Below are 21,031 nucleotides of genomic sequence, written 5' to 3'. Positions count from 1 at the left end.
TATCAAGTGATTGAAAAGCAGACAAGGCAGCCTGCCCTTACCCCAGACTGACTCATATCCTGGGCAGACCGATTCTTCTGTCTCGAAGGCTCCTTTAAGGGAGTTGAGGGGCCCATCGTGGGAGACACAGGAGCAGCACACCGTCCCTGCCTCGAGATGACAGCTGATTGGGAACATGAGCTCACACGCGCCCAGACTCCAGACCGGAGGTCCACTCGTGGTCCTAGCCTGGCTGGACTGAGACTGCCCCATGCTCTCCATCACCCACGCAAGTCCCTGCCTTTGGTTTAAGGAGATCCTTTCCAGCAGGCTTGAAGGGGCTTAGACTGATCTGTGGGATGGAAGCCGGTGAAGAAGTGAAAGTGAAGGTTACTTAGTGGTTTCTGACTCTTTGTGACCCCATGGGCTATACAGTCCATGGAATTCTCCAGGCCGGAATTCTCCAGGCCAGAATCCTGGAGTGGGTAGCCTTTCCCTTCTCCAGGGGATCTTCCCAACCCAGGGATCAAACCCAGGTCTCCTGCATTGCAGCAGATTCTTTACCAGCTGAGCCACCAGGGAAGCCCAAGAATATGGGAGTGGGTAACCTATCCCTTCTCCAGATGATCTTCCTGACCCAGAAATCGAACTGGGGTCTCCTGCATTGCAGGCAGATTCTTTACCAACTGAGCTATCAGGGAAGCCCGTGGAAGCTGGTGGTGGGGGACTAACCATGGGATTGTGGTGAATTTCAATTCAACCCTTAGGCCCAGCCACTTGAATCCGACGCAGACAGCATTCAGCCAGGATGGTCTTGAATAATTGCTCCTGGTGTTTTGAAGTTCTTTGCGAGATACTTGATATGGGTGGATGCTCACAGTCCGACAAAGTGAGCATTGTAAACCCCATTGTACCAATGAGAACTTCCTGGTGGGGTTACAGTTTACCGATGGCCACACATCATCACCAGCCTGGCAGTGTTGGGCTCTCCTGGTATCAGGTGTGTTTTTTAGCTTTAGAGTGAACTGAAAGTGGAGGCTATATCACCCCTTTTTGCAGCTTATGTGATTTGCTCAAAGCTATCAAGGTCTGAGCAGAAAGCCCTTTCCCTTTAAGTCACACTGAACCTGAGAGGCTAAGAAGGAAAAGTGTCAGACAGACAAGTGGACGTTACCGGCGCACAGTGGTTTTGAAGCCGTTAGCACCCTGAGAATCACCAGTCACCCCTGGTTTTAAGACCGCAGGTTGAGGCTTATCCTGATGGAGGAGGAGCCAGAAGGCAGGTCCTCGGAGGCCTAATTCATTCAGAATTATGATGGAAAATTCAAACAGCAAGCAACGTGACAAACTGGGGTGAAACTGACACCTTTTGCAACCCAGGTCCTAGCCTGGATGCGGACAGATCTGATGTGGATGAGCACCAAGGGCCTTGGGGCTGCTCAGAGGAAGAGCTGTCAAGTTTTGGTATCCTTGGTGGGCATTTATTCATCCCAGAAACATCAGCTAAATGTGTATTCTGTGCCTGGGGATTCAGAAATGAATATGGCGCAGTTTCTGCCCTCAAAGCACTCGGTGTTGTCTTTTAAAGTGGCCTGATTGTCTGAAAACGAATAAGCCCTACAGATGGATGGGTGATGGCTGTTGGAACATTTTTGGTTCACAGAATGTTGTAGCTGGCAGGGCCTTTGAGATTGGCCTAGTTAGAGCAGATGCCCTGACGGTTCAAAATGAAGCCACCAAGGGTAGGGTATCTTTGCTGAAGGGGAGCCTAGCAGAGAACATCCATCCACAGAGCTGAGAATGATCCATGAGAAACACCAGTCTGACCACACGCCTTCTCTGCTTGGGGAGAAGCAGAGCCTGGAAGGTCCCCAGGCTCCCTGTCCCCTCCAGGCTTAAGCCCTGGGTCCCCTAAGGCACATGGAGGTGTGTGGGCCAGCCCCTGGCCATCCCTCCAGGCCTTTCCCCGGCCGTCTGTCTCTCACCTGTGGCTCAGCCACCCTGAGCCTCTGAGCGCCATTAAGCGCACTTGCCGTTCCTGCCTCCTTGCCTCTGCCATTGCTGAGTCTTGCCCCTGGCATTCTAGTCCTTTCTTCACCTTAGGTGCTTGCTTTCTTCACCTCCTCACCCTTTAAAACTCAGCCTTAGGTGTTCCCTTCAGAAAACCTCTCCTGAACCTCTCCACTTAGGTGGAGTTAGGTGCCCCTCCTCTGATATTCCATTATCCAGTCCCCCTGTTCTTTCTCTGAGCCATCTTGCCCATGTCTTGGGCAGGAACGGTGTCTTATTTCTGCTCCAGCACGATTTTTTTTAGGCTGTCACTCTACACTAATTAGAGCTCACATTAGGGCTTGCTCTTTGCTAAGGGCCTGCAAAGGAATGGACATGATTAATGTCACTTAATCTTCACTGTGAGCTATGTGTTTATATTATTCTTACTTTAAGCAAAAGGAAATCAAGGCTCAGAGAGGTCAAGTATCTCACTCAAGCACCCAGGAAAGACAGGATTTAAGGCCAGGCACGTTGACTCCAGAACCCCAGCTCTTACTGGGGTACATGGAACGTACATGGAATGTACATGGAATGAATGAGTAAATTGGTGAATGAGATGATGGATATGGGCCCGTAATCCTGGAAGGCTGCCTGTGGGAGTTGGGTTTTGGACCAGAGGTAAGGGTCATGGCCTGATTTTAAAGAACAAGGGCAGGGGTGTCTCTGAGTGCCTGGAGCTGCAACGCATTGTGTAAGAGAACACCACGTACAGTGAGCTGCCCAGAGCTGTGAGGGCTCCAGACAGGAGAAGTTGGGCCGGCATTGCTGCCTGCTGGCAAATGGTCTGGGCTGGGAGCTGACTTTCTCTCGGGTTCTGTGGCTCTGTGATCTCCACGGAGTGGTGCAACCTCCCTGAGCTTCAGCTGTGTCTGTAAAAGGAGCAGGCTGGATTAGAAGCTCTCCAAGGCTCCATCCAGTTCTGCTATTTGGCCTGTCTGAGACATAGCGAGTGGATGAGCGAGGCCGCAGGGTGACAGTTTCAAAGCCCTTCTCGGGGCTGCCATCTGAGGCCCGAGGGCTGCCTGCCGCGGCCCCAGGACCATGTTCCCGGAAAGCCGGGGAGATCAGCACATTTTCTCCCTAATTAGAGAGTGATAGCTGATCAATTTTGAATGAGATAAGTTTCCATGTACAATGTCCTGAATTGCTCCCCAGAGCGCTCATTAGTCATTTCTCTCGCAGCTGCTGCCTTATTGTTTTTCAGATGCCAGCCGAGGGACCTGGCATTTCCCTTCCCCGAGCGTGGGTCACATGGGGCCGAGCCAGGGACGCTGGCAACGGTCCCAGGAGCTGCCCCGGCCTGGGGAGGGCCCTCTGCTCTTGACCTTTACGCTTTGCTCCTGCCAGAGCCCTGGCCTCACCTTCGGTGACTCAAATCCAGATTCCTCTTGGATTGGGCTGTGACCCTGGAGGGCCTCAGCTGAACTCCACGAGCACTTATTAAGCCCCTAGCGCACCAGACACCTTGTATCTTGAACCTGAATGGCCTCCAGGCCGGAGACGGGGTACACACCAATATAAATGTCCACATGGCCATAACGCCAGGCCTTCCACCCCGCGACGGTCTTCCCTAGTATTTAAGGTGTTTCATCAGATAGGGCTTCATTCGTGCTTGCAGTACGTTGGCCCTTAATGTGCGTTTCTTCCTGCCCTTCGCCGCCCCAGGGCTTGTGATGGGATTCCTCTCTTGCTGCGATTTCTACCATGGCCTCCAGGTGGCGCTGTGCTCCCATGGTTGCGGCTGCCAGAGGCCTTGCAGGCGACACTGAGGTGGCGCTTCCAAAGGCGGGTGCAATTTTCTCTTTTCCTGGGGGCTGGAGAAGAGGCATGAGAACAGAGCCTGAGAAGGACCTGGGGCTGCTGACACCAGACGCAGCTGGGCACAGGCTGGGAAGGGGACAAGCAGGAATGTTCTCTCTAGTTCCTTTGTCTGCCCAACACACCAGGAAGCAGGGTGCAGATGTGAAAATACTGAGAATCCCAGAAAATTCAGAGGGGGGTAAAAAATCCCACATTTCCCTCCCTATAATTTTCCAGGCATTCACATCTTTAAATATACTAACCATGATTTCTTTCAACAAAAAAATAAGACATGCATAATGCATCACATATTCTTAAAATACCCAGATGACTTCACACCAGTAAAGGATGCTGAAAAAAATTGCATGGCATAGCTTTTGATTTTCCTCCCCAGAAGCTTTTTCTCAGTGGAGAAATCCTGCTTCTCCCGGCCTGGCCTGCTCCCTTGCCATCCTCTCCTCTGTCCTGTATCTGCCTTCTGCCCTCTTGCCTAGGTATCAAGTTTCTCTGTCTCCTCCTCTGCAAAGAGACAGAAGTGTCAACTCCTGTACTCGACAGACCCGCCTCTCGTCTACCCTGTTGCCTCTTGCCTTTGAGTGTGTGAACGAGTTTCTTCCTCTTCCCGTGGATCTGTCTTCCTCTCTGGGCTTTTTTAGTCTCTCTGCTTCTGTTGGATTCCATCTGCTTCTGTGAGTCTGTCTCTCTTTGCGTCTTTCTCACCTGCACCAGGCTCCTCCCCTCCCAGACCTGTCTCTCCTCTTCTGGATGCCCAGGGTCTGGCAGGGCAGGGTGGGGAGGGCTTCTGTGCCCAGGCCCTGGCTTCTCCAGCTGCTGCCCTTCCTACTACCCAGGAGTTCCTAGGAAGAGAAAGCCCCTCTCTCTGCCCTTGCAGGCCCTGGAGGGCTCCAGGCAGTGGGACTTACTGAGTGGAGCTGACCGCTGGGCAGCTGCCCCACTAGGTCTCGTCCTAGGGACCCAGTCAGCACCTCACCTGACCCTCAGTGTCCCCATGAGGCTTATCTGGTTACCCCCACTGTACTACTAAGAGGAAATCTGGCTCAGACAGCGAAGTGACCGCTGGGAGGCCGTGCAGGTAAGAAGGGGTGGAGCTGGGGTTGAGCTGCTGATTTCCCCTCATTTCACTCGCTCATCACCAGGTCCAGCGGACAGAGCTCTGAGCTGGTTGTCGGGAGGCCTGGGCTCTTGGCCCAGGCTCTGGTTCCAGCTGGGCAGCTCGCCTTCCTCGTTTGGGGCTGACTCCTTCCCACCGTGCAGTGGGCCAAGATCCCTCTCTGTCCTGCCGACCTCCCAGATTGTCACGGACACCAAATGACCTTGCATCCGTCGGATGGGGATGTGCCTGAGTAACACCGTGTGGGAACCCGAGAGGCCAGAGCGGCACCTAGGCCCTTGCTGGGAGTCTGGGCTCAGAGGCCCGTGGTCACACTGTTCTTCCCAGAGCTGAGTCCCCATAGGTCTGACCCTCGGTTTAGGGGAGAGTCAGGGTGAGGATCCTGGCTTTAAGGTATAAACAAGCTCTTCTGTTTTTACAGGACACCAGTGGGGAGAGTCATTTACAGGATCCAGTCCTGTGTTCTTTATCTGGAGGAACTTTGCGGTTCAGAAATCCCCTGGAAATTGCATACACAGTTTTCTGCATCTGGGAAGGAGAACCCGTCTCTTTCAGTCGAGTCCCAGAGGGGGTCCTCCGTGTGCAAGACGTTTGGACCATAACCTCTCTACCCTCGGTGTGTGGGTGGGACGAGGTGCAGAGACTAGAAGAGGCTTGTCCCGGGTTGCCTGACTCCCAGGCGTCCGCAGGGAGGCAGTATCACCCAGCGTTTGAGAGGCTGGCCCGGACTCAGACCCGCCGCCTCTCCAGGTCCTGTGTACTGCTCTGGGCTCCTCACTCAACTTCTTGGACCTCAGAGCCCCTAAGGATGACACAAGAGAGAGAGGGTAATCACAGCCTCCTTCTGTGATTACTGAGTGTGGATATGTGTTCCCGGGGTGTGGGAAGCTCTTCCCAGAGACCACACTGTGGTCAGAGGCCTACCCTTTCTGTATGCAGTGGGGTCAGCGCCCCTTAGTCCCCGTTAGCGGTCACGGTTTACTCAGCTCATCCACTGGTGAGGTCAGGGGCTCTTGCGTCAGGAGACTTCAGGCCTCTCAGAAGCCTGGTTAGATATTCAGAGCCCAGGTGCTGAAGCCAGACCACAGATGCCAGCCTCCTGAATCCCCACCGTCTGTCCGCTAGGCTACGGTTATCCCTGGGCTTGTCTGCAGTGCTCAGGGTCACGCAGACACGGCCACAGCTCTCCTGGCCTGTGCCTGAGCGAGGCAACTGTCCCCCAGGATGGTGCGGAGCCCCAGCACCTCCCACCTGCTGGTTCTGGGCTGGTCTCTCAGAGATCCGAGGACCTCCACCCCACCCCTGCCCCCAGCCCTCCCACCCTCTGTGTGAGGATGTACAGTGGCTGAGCAGGGAGAGTGCAGTCAGGACACCAGTAATCCACCCCCCACCCCACACCTCCTGGTGAAACTGGGCTCCTCAGCTGCCCCCACCCGTCCTCACCATTTCTGACATTCTCCTGAAGAGCCCATGGGACTCTCACTTTGCCGGGTTGTTGGTATAATAAAACCTTTTAAAAAATTACCCTCTGATCTTTTTATTCTAAAGGAACACAACAGACTTCATCGTTGCAAAGAGCCCTCTTATTTTGTGACTGATTGTGTGTGTGTGGCTGGAGGTCCCCTCCGGATACTGTTCTGAGCTGTGGCGACGGGCAGGGGTGTGAGACTCGGGGCAGGAGTCCGGTCCCCACCGTGGGCTCTGGCTCCCCCGCCTGTGATGGAGGTGGTGGGACCAGACGAACTCTAGAGGCAGTTTCGTGCAGAGCCTTCTAGCACTCTGGGAGGTCTTTGGAGACCCTCTGGGGAGGCTGAAGGGCCTAGAAGGTGGGTCCTGAGCCCTTAGCTCCCCAGCAGCTTGCCCTTTATCTGCTTTGTATTTACTGAGGTTCCCTGTAGGATTTTATTTGAAGAAAGGGTCTTGGTGATTAAACAAAGCAAAGCAAAGAAGCCACTACTCTTTGAGTTTTTGCAGGGAAGGACTGTGGCTGTCACGAAAATCCTCTGCAGATATTTGCTGAATGAAGGAAAGGTGAGTGAACTCTTCCTGGGTTGTTGCTTGAGTCTAGCTCTGAGCCGCCCCCAGTAGGCTGCTGCTGCTGCTAAGTTGCTTCAGTCATGTCCGACTCTGTGTGATCCCAGAGACAGCAGCCCACCAGGCTCCGCCGTCCCTGGGATTCTCCAGGCAAGAACACTGGAGTGGGTTGCCATTTCCTTCTCCAGTGCATGAAAGTGAAAAGTGAAAGTGAAGTCGCTCAGTCATGTCCGACTCTTCCTGACCCGTGGACTGCAGCCTACCAGGCTCTGCCATCCACGGGATCCTCCAGGCAGGAGTCCTGGAGTGGGGTCCATTGCCTTCTCCGCACAGTAGGCTACCAGGCTTTTTTTCACTGTTTGTGCACATGTGTGTGTGTCTTGGTACGCATGCACGGTGTGGGGAGGGGGATGGGCAGCAGAGGCCCAGCCTTTCAAGGTTGGTGGGGATTGGGCGGCACCAGGTTCCAGTCACCAAGGTGAGAAGGCTGGAGGCAACGTGGGTGTCTATCCAGCCTTGGCTCAGAGGGGTGGTCCCCTGCTGGGAGGGCTCTTGGCGTCTCTGGAGGTGACCCTCTGGCCTTTAGGGAGCACCACATCCCAGCCTTCCCTGATGGGCCATCGAAGGTCTTAGCCAGCCCCATCAGGCTCAGCATTCCCAGGCTCCGCCCCACGGGAACCTGCGCTTGAGCTGCCAGGAGAGTCCCCACCCCCAGGGCTGAGGCATCCTGGAGCCTCCCTCTTCTCTAAGTCTCCCGGTTACTCTCTGGTGCTGCAGACCACGCCTTGGTTTCCCCATCTGGGCAGGAGAGAGGGGAAGGGAACCAGGGAGCAAAGCCAGGCAGAGCATCTGATGCTGGGGCCCGTCTGGAGCTGGCTCTCTCTTTTTCTGTCCTGCGGACCCCAGTGCCAGGCTCAGGGCACGGCCAGGCCTTGCAAACACGCATCTTTAACCGCGGAGGATTTGTGCTAAAGAAGCTCGCTGACATGGTCCCTGTCCTGTGGTTCTCAGTTTGCAGAGCCCCAGGGTTTGGTGAACGGGCTTTCAGGTGAGGTTTGAGGGGGAAGCCCCCGCCTTGGCCTCAAGCAAGGTTTTATCTACTTTAGATTTGACAGACCTGGTTGATTTTGCAGCTGAAAAAAAAAAATGTGATTTTCTCCAAGTTTCCCATTTTGTGATGCAGAGTTAGAGGCCTAGAGGAGAGAATCAGCTTCTTCAGTCACAAAGAGAGTCAATAGCTAATAATTATAACTCCATTTACTGAGGACTTACTGTGTGCCAGGCACATGATACATATATAATCTCCTTCCCTGGAACAAGCCACCAAGTAGGAATAATTATTACCCCCGTTTGACAGGTGAGGAAACTGAGGCGCCATGAGGTGAGATAACCACGGAGTTAGGAGATGACGAGCAGGACTTTGAACTCGGCTTGCCCCCGTGAAGGCCGCTCCCTTCAGCCCGGACTGCTGCGGTAGACCAGGATTCCTTGATGGGTGGTGCACGAAGGGGCCTCCACTGCTGCCTTACTTGGTCTCTCCTCCATCCGGACCTGGCGTCTTCAACACAGCTCTGGACATCTGGCTCAGAGCCAGCCGCTCGGCTTTGGCGGGTAAGGCAGGGATGGATGGACACCCAGGGTACACGTCTGCCTCCGCGTGTGGGGCTCAGGAATAAGGCGATGGCCTACGGAAGGCTGGACAAATGGAGGACCGAGCGAGGCCTTTGAAATGGAGACAGCTGGGGGAGCGGTGGCGTAGGGATGGAGGAGCTCCATACTGATTCACACTTTCTCTCGCAGAGCGTGTGTGTGCTCTTGGAGGCATCACTTAACCTCCAGGAACCTTATCTGTCAAATGGGCCTTCGTGTCCTGGCCCCGCCACTTCTGAAGGCTAAAGGGAGGCTCTATGAAGGGAACTGTCATGGAAACACCTTTCTGACTGCAAAGCGCCATGTGCCTGAGAGGGATGGGTGGTTCAGTAAGGGTGTGGCAACTGAGCCGGGAAGGTGTGATGCTGCCCCCTTTCACCTTATGTGGAACAAGGCAAAGTAAACATTGGGCTTCCCAGGTGGCTCAGTGGTAAAGAACCCACCTGCTGATCGATGCAGATGTGGATTTGATCCCTGGGTCGGGGAGATCTCCTGGAGAAGGAGACAATAACTCACTCTTGCCTGGGAAATGCCATGGACAGAGAAGCCTGGCAGTCTACAGTCCATGGGGATGCAAAAAGAGTCACCAGTGAGCGACTAAACATACAGACAGATGGCTTCTCTTTTTGCTCTCACCCGCTGTGCGTGCCCGGACTCACCAGCCCTCTCTGCGCCTTTCCGTGAGTCTTCCGAACGGTGGGACTGTGGTAGCTGCTCGGCATGGACACTGCTTTGTTATTTCTCGGCCATAAGGAAGGAACCGGGGGCATATGAGATGAGCAGGGTGGTCCCAGCCCCGAGTGCGGTCGCCACTGCGGGGTGTCCACTGTGGGGACCTGGAGTCACATCTGGGAAAAGTGGATTCTCTTGGCTCCGTCACTATAGCCTGTGACCTTGGCAAGTCACTCATGCTCTTTCTGTGAACAGTTAAACAGGGATGTACTGTCTCCTCTTTCTGTCTCAAAATGTGTTTATTTTGAGAAGCAAGGTCAATAACGACTGTGAGGATGCTTTTGGGGGGTAGGGGAGGAAGAAAAAGCCTGATACAAGACTAAGAGCTTCTTTTAACCATCATCCTACTTCTGATGCTTTTGTTTTCTCTTCCAGCGCTTGGCCTGGTGCGAACCTCAGAGCAGACGCTCAGTAAAGCCTTAATGAATGGAGACAGGCGGCTTGTGGAGAGAAGCAGAGGAGGCCAGAGACCTGCGGCTTCTTCCATTGACAAACCGGGAAATTTGGAGCAAGTTCCTGACCCTCTCTGGGCTTCCGTTTCCCGGTCTGTAAACGAGGGGACTGGACTGGGTCCTCTCTACGGATCCTTCCAGCTCTGGGGCTCTGAAGTGGGAATGAATGAAGTGCTACTGTTCCTTCTCACTAAGTCATCTCTCAAGTGTTTGGTGCACATTCACGCTCGGCCTGGCGCTGGAAGCCTGATGTCACCTTATTTTCCTAACGGTCCTGTGAAGCACACAGGCAGCCAGTGAGCCACAGGCCCCATTTCATAGCTGAGATCATGGAAGCTCAGAGAGGGGATGTGACGTGCCCAAAGTCACCCCGCGAGCCAATGGCAGGACAGGGATTCAAGCTCAGGCCTGAGTCCAAAGGCCATGCCTATTGCATCTTCATCCCAGGTTCTCAGCCCCCTTCTTCCCATCTCCCTGGGCGTCTGGCCTGGGGAGGCCAGCTTCTCTTTTAACACAGTTTGAGGAGGGGGCTGGACTGGCCCCTCTCAGGAAGCCCCTTTACCCCTCTAGCACTAAAACCACCCAGAGTTCTAGATTTAAGGGGCAAGTGAAGCTGAGGCTGCCCTTTTGCTGTTGGTGGGACTCCTCGCAGTGCAGCTGGTCGAGCCAGCTGACACTCTTCAGGGGACCACAATGTGTTCCCCTGCCCTGCTCTCATCATGCTCCGTGCCCTTGGCACGGCCGCCCCTTTCGGTGGTCAGGCTGGCTCTGCTGCTAAAGGCGTCTCCCGGGGTAGGGCAGGTGTTGTTGACTCTGAGTGAGGATAACGAGCCCTTCTCACGCACCTTGCCCCCCTCGGAGTTACCATCTGCGAGGCAGGCACGCCTCCCAGGCCTCTGGGGGCTGCCCCCGTGTCTCCTTCCCGGGATCCAGAGCCCGCTCCTCAGCCCCGAAGCCGCCGTGTCTCCCCTGGCTGTTGCTGGAAGGGAGGTCCCCGAGGGCAGAGGGCTGGAGGCCCGGGACGTCCCTAGAGAAGGCAGCGGGCGCCAAGGGCCGGGCATCCCGGGCAAGCCCGGCGTAATGAGGCGCTCCCCTCTCCTCGGGGAGGCGGGGCCACCCCACCTCCGCCTCCACCCCGAGGCCCCGCGGCGGCCCCAGTCCAGAGCCCCGGCAGGGAGCGGGGCCTTCCAGGGCGAGTGCGAGGCACAAGGGGCCGAGCCCCGAGAGTCTAAAGTGGTCCCGTGGTGATGGGGGCAAGGGGCTCCCCGGTTGGCGCCGGCGGGGGAGATGGGTCCACAGGTCGCCGGTGCCTTCCGATTTCTGGCCCAGTCTCTGGCCTCCAGGGAGACCTGCACCCATCTGTCCTTCCCCGTGTGCGCGTCGTGGGCCCCCTGCCCCCCCCGCTCCCGGAACACCCCCCCACTGCCCCCCTCCCCGGCCCCCGGCTGGAGGCAGAGCCGGGGGGTTGGTCCCGCGCGCAGCCGCCGCGCACCCGCTCGGGACCGGGTAAACACTCGCAGGAGGGGGTGCGGGGGGGCGGGCGGGAAGGAGGCTCCCGGAGGCCGCCGAGCCGGGGCGGGGCTCACCGGGGGCCCCCTCGGCGCGGGCAGGACGCGGGTGCCGGGGGCGGGGGCAGGAAGCTAGCCGCGGCCCCGTGACGTCGCCCGGCTTCCAGGGATCGCTCCCCGCGGCCCGGGTCCGCTCCTCCCCGCGCTCCCCCCCGGCCTCGCCTCCGCGCCGCGGCCGGCATATCTCGCTCGCGGGCTGACTCCGGGTCCCAGCCGCCTCCTGCTCCCTCTTCCTCTCCTCCTTCCCTTTTTCTGCCTGGCGATCCCCCTCTCCTGTCGCCCCCCGGCCTCTCGGATCCCGAGCTGGACGTTCCCTCCGCCCCTGCTTCGCCGCCTCTCTCTTTCCTTCCTCTCCTTGTCTCTTTCGGTCAGTCCCCCTGCCTCCCATTCTCTCTGCGTCTCCGCTTCTCCCCGCGTCTCCCTCCGGGTTTCTCGCTCCCCCCTCCCTCCGGGCATCCTCTCCAGCCCCCCGCCTCCCGCCCCCCGTGCCCTCCCTCCTCGTTCGCTCCCCTCCCCCTCCGCCCCTCGCAGCCCCGCCGCTCGCAGCTCCCCAGTCAGCCTCCCCGAACCGGCGCCGCCGCCGCCGCCGCAGGACCGGCCCGCCCGGCTCCCCGGGGTGCGCCCTTCTCGGCCCCGCGCCCTCGGGGCTCGCCGGCACAGCCTCCCCCCCGCCTCCGGCTCTCGGCCCCGCCCGGCCCGGCCGCAGCCCCGCGCCCGAGCGCGCCGAGGATGTGAGTCCCGCTCGCCTCTCCCGGAGCAGCATTCCCCGGCGCGCCGAGCCGGAGCGCAGCGCAGCGCAGCCGCGGGCGCTGGCGGGGTCGCTCGGGCCGGCGGCGCGCTCCCGATCCAGCGGCGCCCCCACCCCACCACCACCCCACCGCCGCCCCGGGCCTCTCGCCGGCGCCGCCGCAGCCGCCGCCGCAGCTCGCGGGCCGTCCCCGGCCGGCCGGCCCCGGCCCCAGTGCCGCTGACCCTGTCCGCCGCGGGCGGGGACGCGGGCGGAGGAGGTGCCGCCGCGGAGCCCCCGGACGCGACCATGTCGGAGGTGCTGCCCTACGGCGACGAGAAGCTGAGCCCCTACGGCGACGGCGGCGACGTGGGCCAGGTCTTCTCCTGCCGCCTGCAGGACACCAACAACTTCTTCGGCGCCGGGCAGAACAAGCGGCCGCCCAAGCTGGGCCAAATCGGTCGGAGCAAGCGGGGTGAGTTCGCGCCCCATTCCCCGATACCCGTTTCTCGGGCACCCCGGCCTGGTGGCGGTTCGCTAGGGTTTCCAGCACCCGGGGGACCGTTCCGACCCACTAAAATCTCGTCTCGCAGAATTGCGGGGAGTGGGGGGTGGGGGATCCCGCACTGCGGGTCCAGCTCCGGCTGGCCTTGGGAACCCCTCCCCCTCAGCCTGATCCGCGTTTGGGGTCACCCAGGGGGCGTGGCGGCCACTCGCTGCCGCAGGGGGCCGAAAGGTTTTCCCAGGTCCTTGACCGTGCCAAAGTTTGCGTTCTGATTTCTATCCCTTGCCCCCTTTTGCGCAATGTAATTGCAGCTGCACTCCATCTACAACCCGTGTGTGTGTGTGTGTGTGTGTGTGTGTGTGTGTGTTGGGGGGGGGGAGTCCTAGGGCTCCCCAGGGGACGGCGAGGGGACTGCGGGGGTAGGCCCAGTTCCTGCGGGGAATACGAGGGGCTTTCGGATCGCAGGGGCTTTTCATTGTTACTTGGCAGGGGGAGGGGGTTTGCGGAGCCCCGGCGCTCGGCGCGGGAGCTGGAAAAGCCCGGGAGAGACGGGGACTCGGCGAGGCTCCAAGAGGAGCTCCAGAGGCGCGGGGACCAAGAGGGAGACCGACAGTCGCCGGGAGAGACCGAGGCACAGAGACAGGGAGGGAAGCCGCGGGCGGAGGCAGGGGGAGGCCGGGAAGAGCAGAGCCCGAGACAAAGCTCGGGAGAGAGCGAGCCAGAGCCGGGGAGACCGCGAGCCGGGGACGCGAGTCTAGGGGGGACGCAGGAGCCGCTGAAACAATGAGGGCGACTGACACCCCGGACACAGAGAGAGAGGCCTGGAGACCTCGACAGGTGCCCGTCGCGCTGGGAGGTGATGGAGAGACCGAGGATGGGCAGGCTAGGCAGAGATGGAGAGAGAGGCGGATGCGGAGAGGCGGGAGAGCCCCCAGCCGGCAGCGAAGAGAGGCTCTCACCTCGGAAGCGGCGAGTGCGGAGAGGACAAGTCCGCCAGCAGGCAGCGCGGAGGGGCGTGGGGGGTGGGTGGGGGGCCTGGCCCCAGCGAAGCCTGAACCCCCGACGGGCTGTGTGACCGGGCCCCTGACGTCCCCGCTGGCTCGCGCACCTCTGAACACCGCCCCCCCTCCCCAACCCCGCCTTGGCTGCCCCCGCGCGGCGCTCGGGGCACCTGGGCAGGGTCCCAGCCCTCTTTCTGACCCCGGAGCCTTCTTTCGAAAGAGATGCGCCCTCCAGGATGAGTGGCGGTGGGGATGCCGTGGGGGTGAGAACCAGGCTGGTGCGCGCCCGGGCTGCAGGCAGGGCTGCGGGTTTTGTGCCCTTTCGGCTTCCTGTTCTCAGAACCGTGCTGGGACGCAGCCTCGGGGTAGAGGTGGGTCAGAGGAAAGCCAGAGAGGGACCCCTGGCTGAGATGAGGAGGATGGGGCTGTTCGGCGAGCTTGGAGCCCCCTCCCTCTCTTTCCCTCCGTCTCTGCCTGTCGGAGACCCCCCGCTAGGCCCAAGTAAGAGCGCTCACTTCTGCTTTTCTCCCCATTTTTTTGCAGTTGTTATTGAAGATGATAGGATTGATGACGTGCTGAAAAATATGACAGACAAGGCACCTCCTGGTGTCTAACTCCCCCAAAGACAATGAGTTAAGGGAGAGAATAAGAGTGAGACCGGCGGTTAACAGTTATTGGCAAAAGAGCATGAAAAGAGAAAGCACTTTGAAATTGATTACTAGCTTGCTACCCGCGAGGAAGTCAACAACCTGTATCCGTGTCAGGCCGGGAGACAGATGAGGCGTGAGAAGGAGAAGGCTCTGGGCTCCTTTGCAAAAATAAAAGTGAAAAAAAATTTTTAAAAATTAAAGAAATCACTATATACACACATGTAAAGAAATAAAAAGAAGTCTCAGTTGCAGCTATTTGTCAAAGTTAATATCCATTTCTTTTTATATACAGTGAATATTGCGCAATTATAGATCTGGATTTTGAACCACTTAAATAATGAAGCAACACCGGGTGTTTTGGGGTGTTGGCATTCTTCGCTGATTTGGCTGTTCCCAATGTTTACATTATTTAATCTTGCAAAAATGATTCTGTGCACTTGGATGTGAAATGCTGTCCAGTTATTTTTTTTTATGTTATCTTTGGATGTACAAAACAAATCAGAAAATGATCTCTATAGATATACCATCCTATTTTGGTCATCTTTTGAAGTTATCAAGAGTGTGTTTAAAACAAGAAGAGAACTTTTTTAAGGAATCATGCATAGAAGGAATCCTTGCTTTATTTTAAAATGAATTGTAAAGCTGGTGTTTCTTTGTTGCTACAAGCTATTTGCCCAAGTTAATGCAAACGAACACATTTTATATGTCAGGAAAAAAAAAACACATAAAAAAAGCAAAGAAAAAAAAAATGCTTGAGCTTTTTCTAACCTCTCCCTGCAGTCTGTTGTGTGAGCAGCCTGTTTTTTCCTCTAATATTGTGTCAGTTTATTCTCTTTAATGGACTGTAAAAAAATGTAATCACAAGAGTGCCAAATATCTTGAAATGCCAAAAGGCATTTTGGTTTCTTTTCTTTTCCCTGTGCTGAGTCCACGTAAAGGAATGCTTGGAGTGTCTTTTTCTGTTATTTATAGGGGTTCTCTTAAGGCACACCAGCTGCCTGTTTTGCATGGTATTTGCAAAAATGCCTCTTGCGTGAGGAAATCTTCTACCATTTTTTGTTGTTGTTGTTGCAACTTTGGACCTCGAGAGGTTTCTTCCTTACCCTACCCTGCTGTCCCCTCTTTTCTTAATTCGATATTCTGTATGTTGCACCTTTAACCAGCACACAGGGCTATTTCTCCAATGTACAATAAAAGAACTGTTCCTGTGTCTCACTGCTCTCTTTTCTCAGCTTCGGTTGGGAGGGAAGGGGGGACTTGCTTTTTGTCTCTGCTGGCTGGAGAAGGGAGGAGGGGACAGTAGCTTTGGTTGGAGAGGCAAAGAGGCGGTGTGGAGGCCACCGTGGGTTGGGCTCAAATGACAGAAAAGACGAGCTGGATTGGCAAGGCCATCCCCTAAGGGCAAGTGCATCCGATTTGGATTTGGATTTGCGTTGGGCTCTCCCCGCTTCCCTGAGGCTTCCCTGGTGGGGTGTGTTGGCTGGCAGGGAGTCAGTCTTGTGAAAGGCAAAGTTTGGAGGCGGGCAGACTTGGATTCAAATCCCAGCTCCTTTCACTTCCTGGCTCTAGGCATTCAAGCAAGTCTCTTCGTTTTTGGTGGCTCAGACAGTAAAGAATCTGCCTGCAATGCAGGAGATCCAGGCCGGGTTTGACCCCTGGGTCGGGAAGATCCCCTGGAGAACGGAATGGCAACCCGCTCCAGTATTCCCTGGAAAATCCCATGGAGCCTGGCAGGCTACAGTCCATGGGGTCGCAAACAGTCGGACACGACCGAGTGACTAACACACACTTCACTTCTTGGAGCCTCAGTTTTCAAATCTGTGAAATGGGAATAATGCAGCTCCCACCTCAAAGGTTGATGGGAGGATGAACACAGCACCCAGCGCACAGTAGCACTCAGCATGAGATGCCCAGACCATCCATCATGGGCCACCCCTCTTCAAAGGTGGGACTGAGGGGGAGCTGTGCTCTTTCCTGGCACCTTTGCCTTCCCAAGTCCCCAGGTCCTTGCTGGAGGGAAGAGCCTGGTCCTCTGAGGCCCACAGCCCGATTCCATTGTCTCAGGCTTCCCAGACTCTGCGGCCCTCCTCCAATTGCTGCTCAGAAAGTCTCCTTATGAAAAAAAATTCTCAGCCCCTTGTTGGACTCAGGACAGTTAATCGCAGTGGAGCAGGCCCTTAGGGGAGGAGGGGTTCGGAGAAAGATTTTGGCTGAAGAAAGGCCGGGAGAGTTTTGTTTTTTTTTCCTCCTGGGCTGTTCAGCATCCAGGAGTTCCAGTGCGGGGAGCTTTTAATGTGTTTGTTGTAAAACTGTCTGCCAGGGAGTCACAACACAGATCTTGGTGGCAGGAGCCTGAGTGTGACTCAGACATCAGGTAAGACAGGCCTGGGGGGAGCGGGGAGGAAGAGGAGTTCCAGAGGGCCTGTGGGGAGTGGCGGGGGTGGGGGGGGTGGCTCATCCCGCTTCTCAGGAAGTGGAGGCCCAGAGCCTGGGGAGGCGGGGGAACCCTTCGGAGTCCCTATCTGTCATAATCGGGAATGGCAGGCCAAGTGGAGCTGGCGGGGCCTTCAGGATGCCGGTGGGGGGTGGGGGTGCCAGCTTGATCTTCCCAGGGGCGAGACTCTGTTCCCAAACCTGGCCCTCGTCCCTCCTGACCCCAGAGAATCCCAGGGCTCAGAGCTGATCACCTTTAGGCACCGGGGAGCCCAGCTCTGGAGAGTTAGGGGGCGGGCCCACCCTCTGAGCAGCAGCAATTTGCCAAGAGGGGTAAGAGCCAAAGGAAAAGATTCTTTCAGAAGGTAGGTCTCTGTCCGCACCCAGGAGTAATTACCACTTACGTGATCAAAGCACCATGCAATTACGAAACACCCTCCTTTCTGAGCCTCACAGAATCCAAGCCCAGCAACCCTGGAAACCTACAGCCCTTCTGTCTCTTCAGTAGGTGAGGGACTCGACACCTCAGAGGGGCGAAAAGGACGGCACAACATCTGCACTCGTTGAGCTTTTACTGTATGCCAGGCTTACCACAGCTCTATGAACCATGTCCTGATGAGACAGGAGAAACCAGGGCTGGGAGGGGCATTAGGTGTCTTGTACGAGGTCACTCACCGTGGCTCCATGGGCAAAGACTCTGCCGGCAATGCAGGAGACACAGGAGACGTGTATTCGATCCCTGGATCGGGAAGATCCCCTGGAGAAGGAAATGATAACCCACTCCAGGATTCTTGCCTGGGAAATTCCATGGACAGAGGAGCCTGGCGGGCTGCAGTCCAAAGGGCCGCAGTCAGACATGACTGAGCGAGTATGCACACATATGCACACACGAAGTCGCTCGGCTAGTAAGTCATGAAGCACACTTGAACCCAGAGTCCAGGCTCCAGGATGGGGATACAGAGTCATCTGACCCCAGGCTCAGTCCCAGCTGCAGCCATTGTCCTTCAGCCTTAAAGATTCTTTTGTTGGTTGATTCTTCTCAGCCTGGGCTCTCCCGCTATTCTGACAACAGATAACTGCATCAGGGGTCAGAGGGAGGCAGGGCTGGGATGCGGTCAGCTAAGATCTGGAGCTGCCCTCTGCTGGGAAGCGGGGAGCCCGCGAGCCCTCGGGCAAGGCTCTGGTCTTCTTGATAAGTGATGTATCAAAATGTTCCTGCTGGAGGCCTTCCCCTTTGCCAAGGCAGGATTCTCAAGCTGGGAAGGCTGAATCTGCCCTTCCCAAGCGCAAGAAGGATATAAATCTTTTAAATACACTGGAACATTGGGGCAAACATTTGTTGAGAAGGTACTTTGGGGACTGGGCAGATATCGAATTATACCAAGTGCGGGATATGTTCGAAGTATCTGGTTGGTTAGGTAGCAATAAATATAGAAAAGGCCACTCAAGGTCTGAGGTGGGGGAGGGTGTCTTGAAGCCTCCAGGCATGAATCAAACATCCGGGGTTGCATTATTCCAACTTCACTAACTGAATGCTTGTAATAAGCATCCAGCTCTCTGGATTCCACCTCCTTGGCCTGTCCAGGCTGACAGCCTGAAGGAAAATCCAAAAGCACCTGTAAGGGGGAAATTGGCAAACTCAGTTTTAAAAGAAAGAGACTCAAAAATTACTGCGGGTCTGGAGGCCACGAATGAAGGGGTGAGTGAGGGTACCTCTGCAGACAGCAGGCAGCTGGTTCTTGGCCCTCAGGACCTAGCAGAAGGGGTAGACTTCGGGCTTCCCTGGTGGTCCAGGGGTTAAGAATCCACCTTCCAACGTAGGGGATGAGGATTTGATCCCTGGTTGGGGGACTAAGATCCTACATGCCTTGGGGCAACCAAGCCCGTGTGCCACAACTAGAGAATCAACCTGTGCTGCAGGGAAAGATACCACGTGCCAGGCAAAGAGCCTGTGTGCCGAGCTAAGATCTGACACAGCCAAATAAATATTTTTTTTTTTTAAAGAAGGGGTAGATTTCAGGGTGGCTCCTGGGCACGCAGAGGGCATGAGTTTGGGACTTGGGTGACTTGAATTTGAAACCTCTCATATACTTTCTCGTTGAGACTCAGGGCCAGTTTCTCAAGCTCTTAGGGCCTCTGTTTCTTCTGGAAAATGGGATAGTGCCAAAGGCACAAAGGATTAAACAGGAACTCCCACTCCACCCAAGCGCAGGGCCTGGTGCCTTACAAATGGCAGTCATCACATGATTGCACAAGAGATGCCTACTGCGTGCCAGGCAATGGACTTTCAAGACCTAGCAAGCAGTTCGCAGTATGTGAAGCTTCTTTGCAGATGGTTTTTGGCACCCCAGGGCTGATACTCCAAGGGGACAGAGGTGAGGGGAGGTGAACCCGGAGTGGGTAGGGTAGAGGACTCCTCTTGCCTCTCATTACCCCATCAGTTCCCCAAAGCACCCCAATCAATACGATCCTAAGTAAACCTGTGTGCGTGCTCTCCAAAGGCAGTTGAGAAGAGTCTCCTATCCCCTTCCAACCAGACTGCCAGAAGCCTTCCTTCTCTGGATGGAGGCTAGCAGATACTGACTTCCTGCCCTGGGAAGGAAAGAGTTTAACTTTCTGCTTGGATCCCCTCCATCAACAGGTCCTCCAAGGTTTTCATTCACTTGACAAATACTGACTTAGCACCCACCTTGGGGCGGGTCCTGTGCGAGGCTAACTGAGCATCCGATGGTGAAGAAATGGGAGTTTTCCCTAGGCTTGAGAAATGATGACAGTTGCCATGGCAATGAGGTTGGGAGCCAGGAGCTTGGAGATCCCCCAAATCAGCAGCTCAGATCCTACTTGCTGGCAAAAAGAAGGAAGCTAAGAAAACTGGGTCTTGGGGACTGCCTGAAACCCAAACATGGGATCCACTTTTAAAAAATACAAACTTTTACTTTAGAATAGTTTTAGATTTACAGAGAAGTTATGAAGGTAGTAGAGAGTTGCCAAGTACCCCCAACCCAATTTGTTCTCTCCACATCTGACATTTCCATGATATGACATTTCACAACCAAGGAACCAACACGGGCACAGGACTATGAACTGTAAATCCACCCTTCGTTCGGATTTCCTTCGTTTTTACCTAATGTCCTTTCCCGTTCCAGGATTCCACCCAGGATACTACGTAACATTAAGTCATCGTGTCTCCTTAGGCTTCTCTTGGCTGTGAGCATTTCTCAGATTTTCCTTGTTTTTGATGGAGTCCTGCTCAGGTATTTTGTAGGCTGTCCCTCAGTTGCGGTTTGTTTGAGCTTTTCTCATGCTTCCACTGGGGTTATGGGTTTTGAGAGGAAGACCATGGAGGTAAATGAAGTCGTTCTCATCACATCCTCTCAAGGCTGTGCTATGTGCTCAGTCGCTCAGTGGTTTCCGACTCTTTGCAGCCCCATGGACTGTAGCCCACCAAATTCCTCTGTCCATGGGGATTCTCCAGGCAAGAATACTGGAGTGGGTTGCCATACCCTCTTCTAGGGGATCTTCCCAACCCAGGGATCAAACCCAGGTCTCTCGTATTGCAGGCAGATTCTTTACCAACTGAGCCACCAGGGAAGTCCAGGAATATTGGAGTGGGTAGCCTATCCCTTCTCCAAGGGAACTTCCCGACTCAGGAATGGAACCAGGGTCTCCTGAATTGCAGAAGGATTCTTTACCAGCTGAGCTACCCGGGAAGCCCATCAAGGGTACACGCTATCAACATAATGGATACTGTTGATGCTGACCTTGATCACCTGGCTGAGGCAGCACTTGTCAGGTATCCTCCACGGCAAAATTACTCATTTCCTTCCAGTTTCCGTACAGTGCTCTTTGGAAGGAACTCATTCTGGCCCACTTAAGGGCTGGGAAGTTATGTTCCCTCTCCTAGAGAGGGGAGTGAAAGTGAAAGTGAAAGTCGCTCAGTCGTGTCCAATTCTTGGCGACCCCATGGACTCTACAGTCCATGGAATTCTCTAGGCCAGAATCCTGGAGTGGGTAGCCTTTCCCTTCTCCAGGGGATCTTCCCAACCCAGGGATCGAACCCAGGTCTCCCGCATTGCCGGATTCTTTACCAGCTGAGCCACCAGGGAAGCCCAGAGAGGGGAGTATCTCCATAAATTATTGGGATTTTTCTGCCTAGGCGATATGCGTGACCCACTTTTCAGCTGATTGATGTTGCCCCTGTGTTGGGCAAGTCCACTGGGGTTTAGATGGAATCATGAGTTTCAGGCAAAATGGGGAAAAACAAAAGCACCACGAGACCCAAGGTGCTGCCTGATAACCGATAGATGGAGCCTTAC

At 55.7% G+C, this 21,031-nt stretch overlaps 1 protein-coding gene across 1 annotated transcript; it reads left to right on the top strand.

The window, feature by feature from the left end:
• Positions 1 to 11,370: 11,370 nt before the first annotated feature.
• CAMK2N1 (calcium/calmodulin dependent protein kinase II inhibitor 1) lies at positions 11,371 to 15,492 on the top strand. Its single transcript, XM_086326124.1, has 2 exons — positions 11,371 to 12,601; positions 14,176 to 15,492. The coding sequence occupies exons 1-2, from the start codon at positions 12,436 to 12,438 to the stop codon at positions 14,244 to 14,246; spliced, it is 237 nt and encodes a 78-aa protein (XP_086182250.1). The 5' UTR covers positions 11,371 to 12,435; the 3' UTR covers positions 14,247 to 15,492.
• Positions 15,493 to 21,031: the final 5,539 nt, after the last annotated feature.

This window comes from Bos grunniens, chromosome 2, assembly GCF_055505025.1.
Source record: "Bos grunniens cultivar Pamir isolate PY7600 chromosome 2, Bosgru_T2T1.0, whole genome shotgun sequence".
Lineage (NCBI taxonomy): Eukaryota > Metazoa > Chordata > Mammalia > Artiodactyla > Bovidae > Bos > Bos grunniens.
The sequence above is the reverse complement of the archived record's forward strand: the minus strand, read 5'-3'. Positions and strand labels throughout refer to the sequence as shown.

Excerpts from the sequence above, each read along its gene's own strand:
- CAMK2N1 (XM_086326124.1), top strand. The coding sequence starts at position 12,436 with ATGTCGGAGGTGCTGCCCTACGGCGACGAGAAGCTGAGCCCCTACGGC. Across the intron at positions 12,602-14,175 it reads AATCGGTCGGAGCAAGCGGG|TTGTTATTGAAGATGATAGG; the intron begins GTGAGTTCGCGC and ends ATTTTTTTGCAG.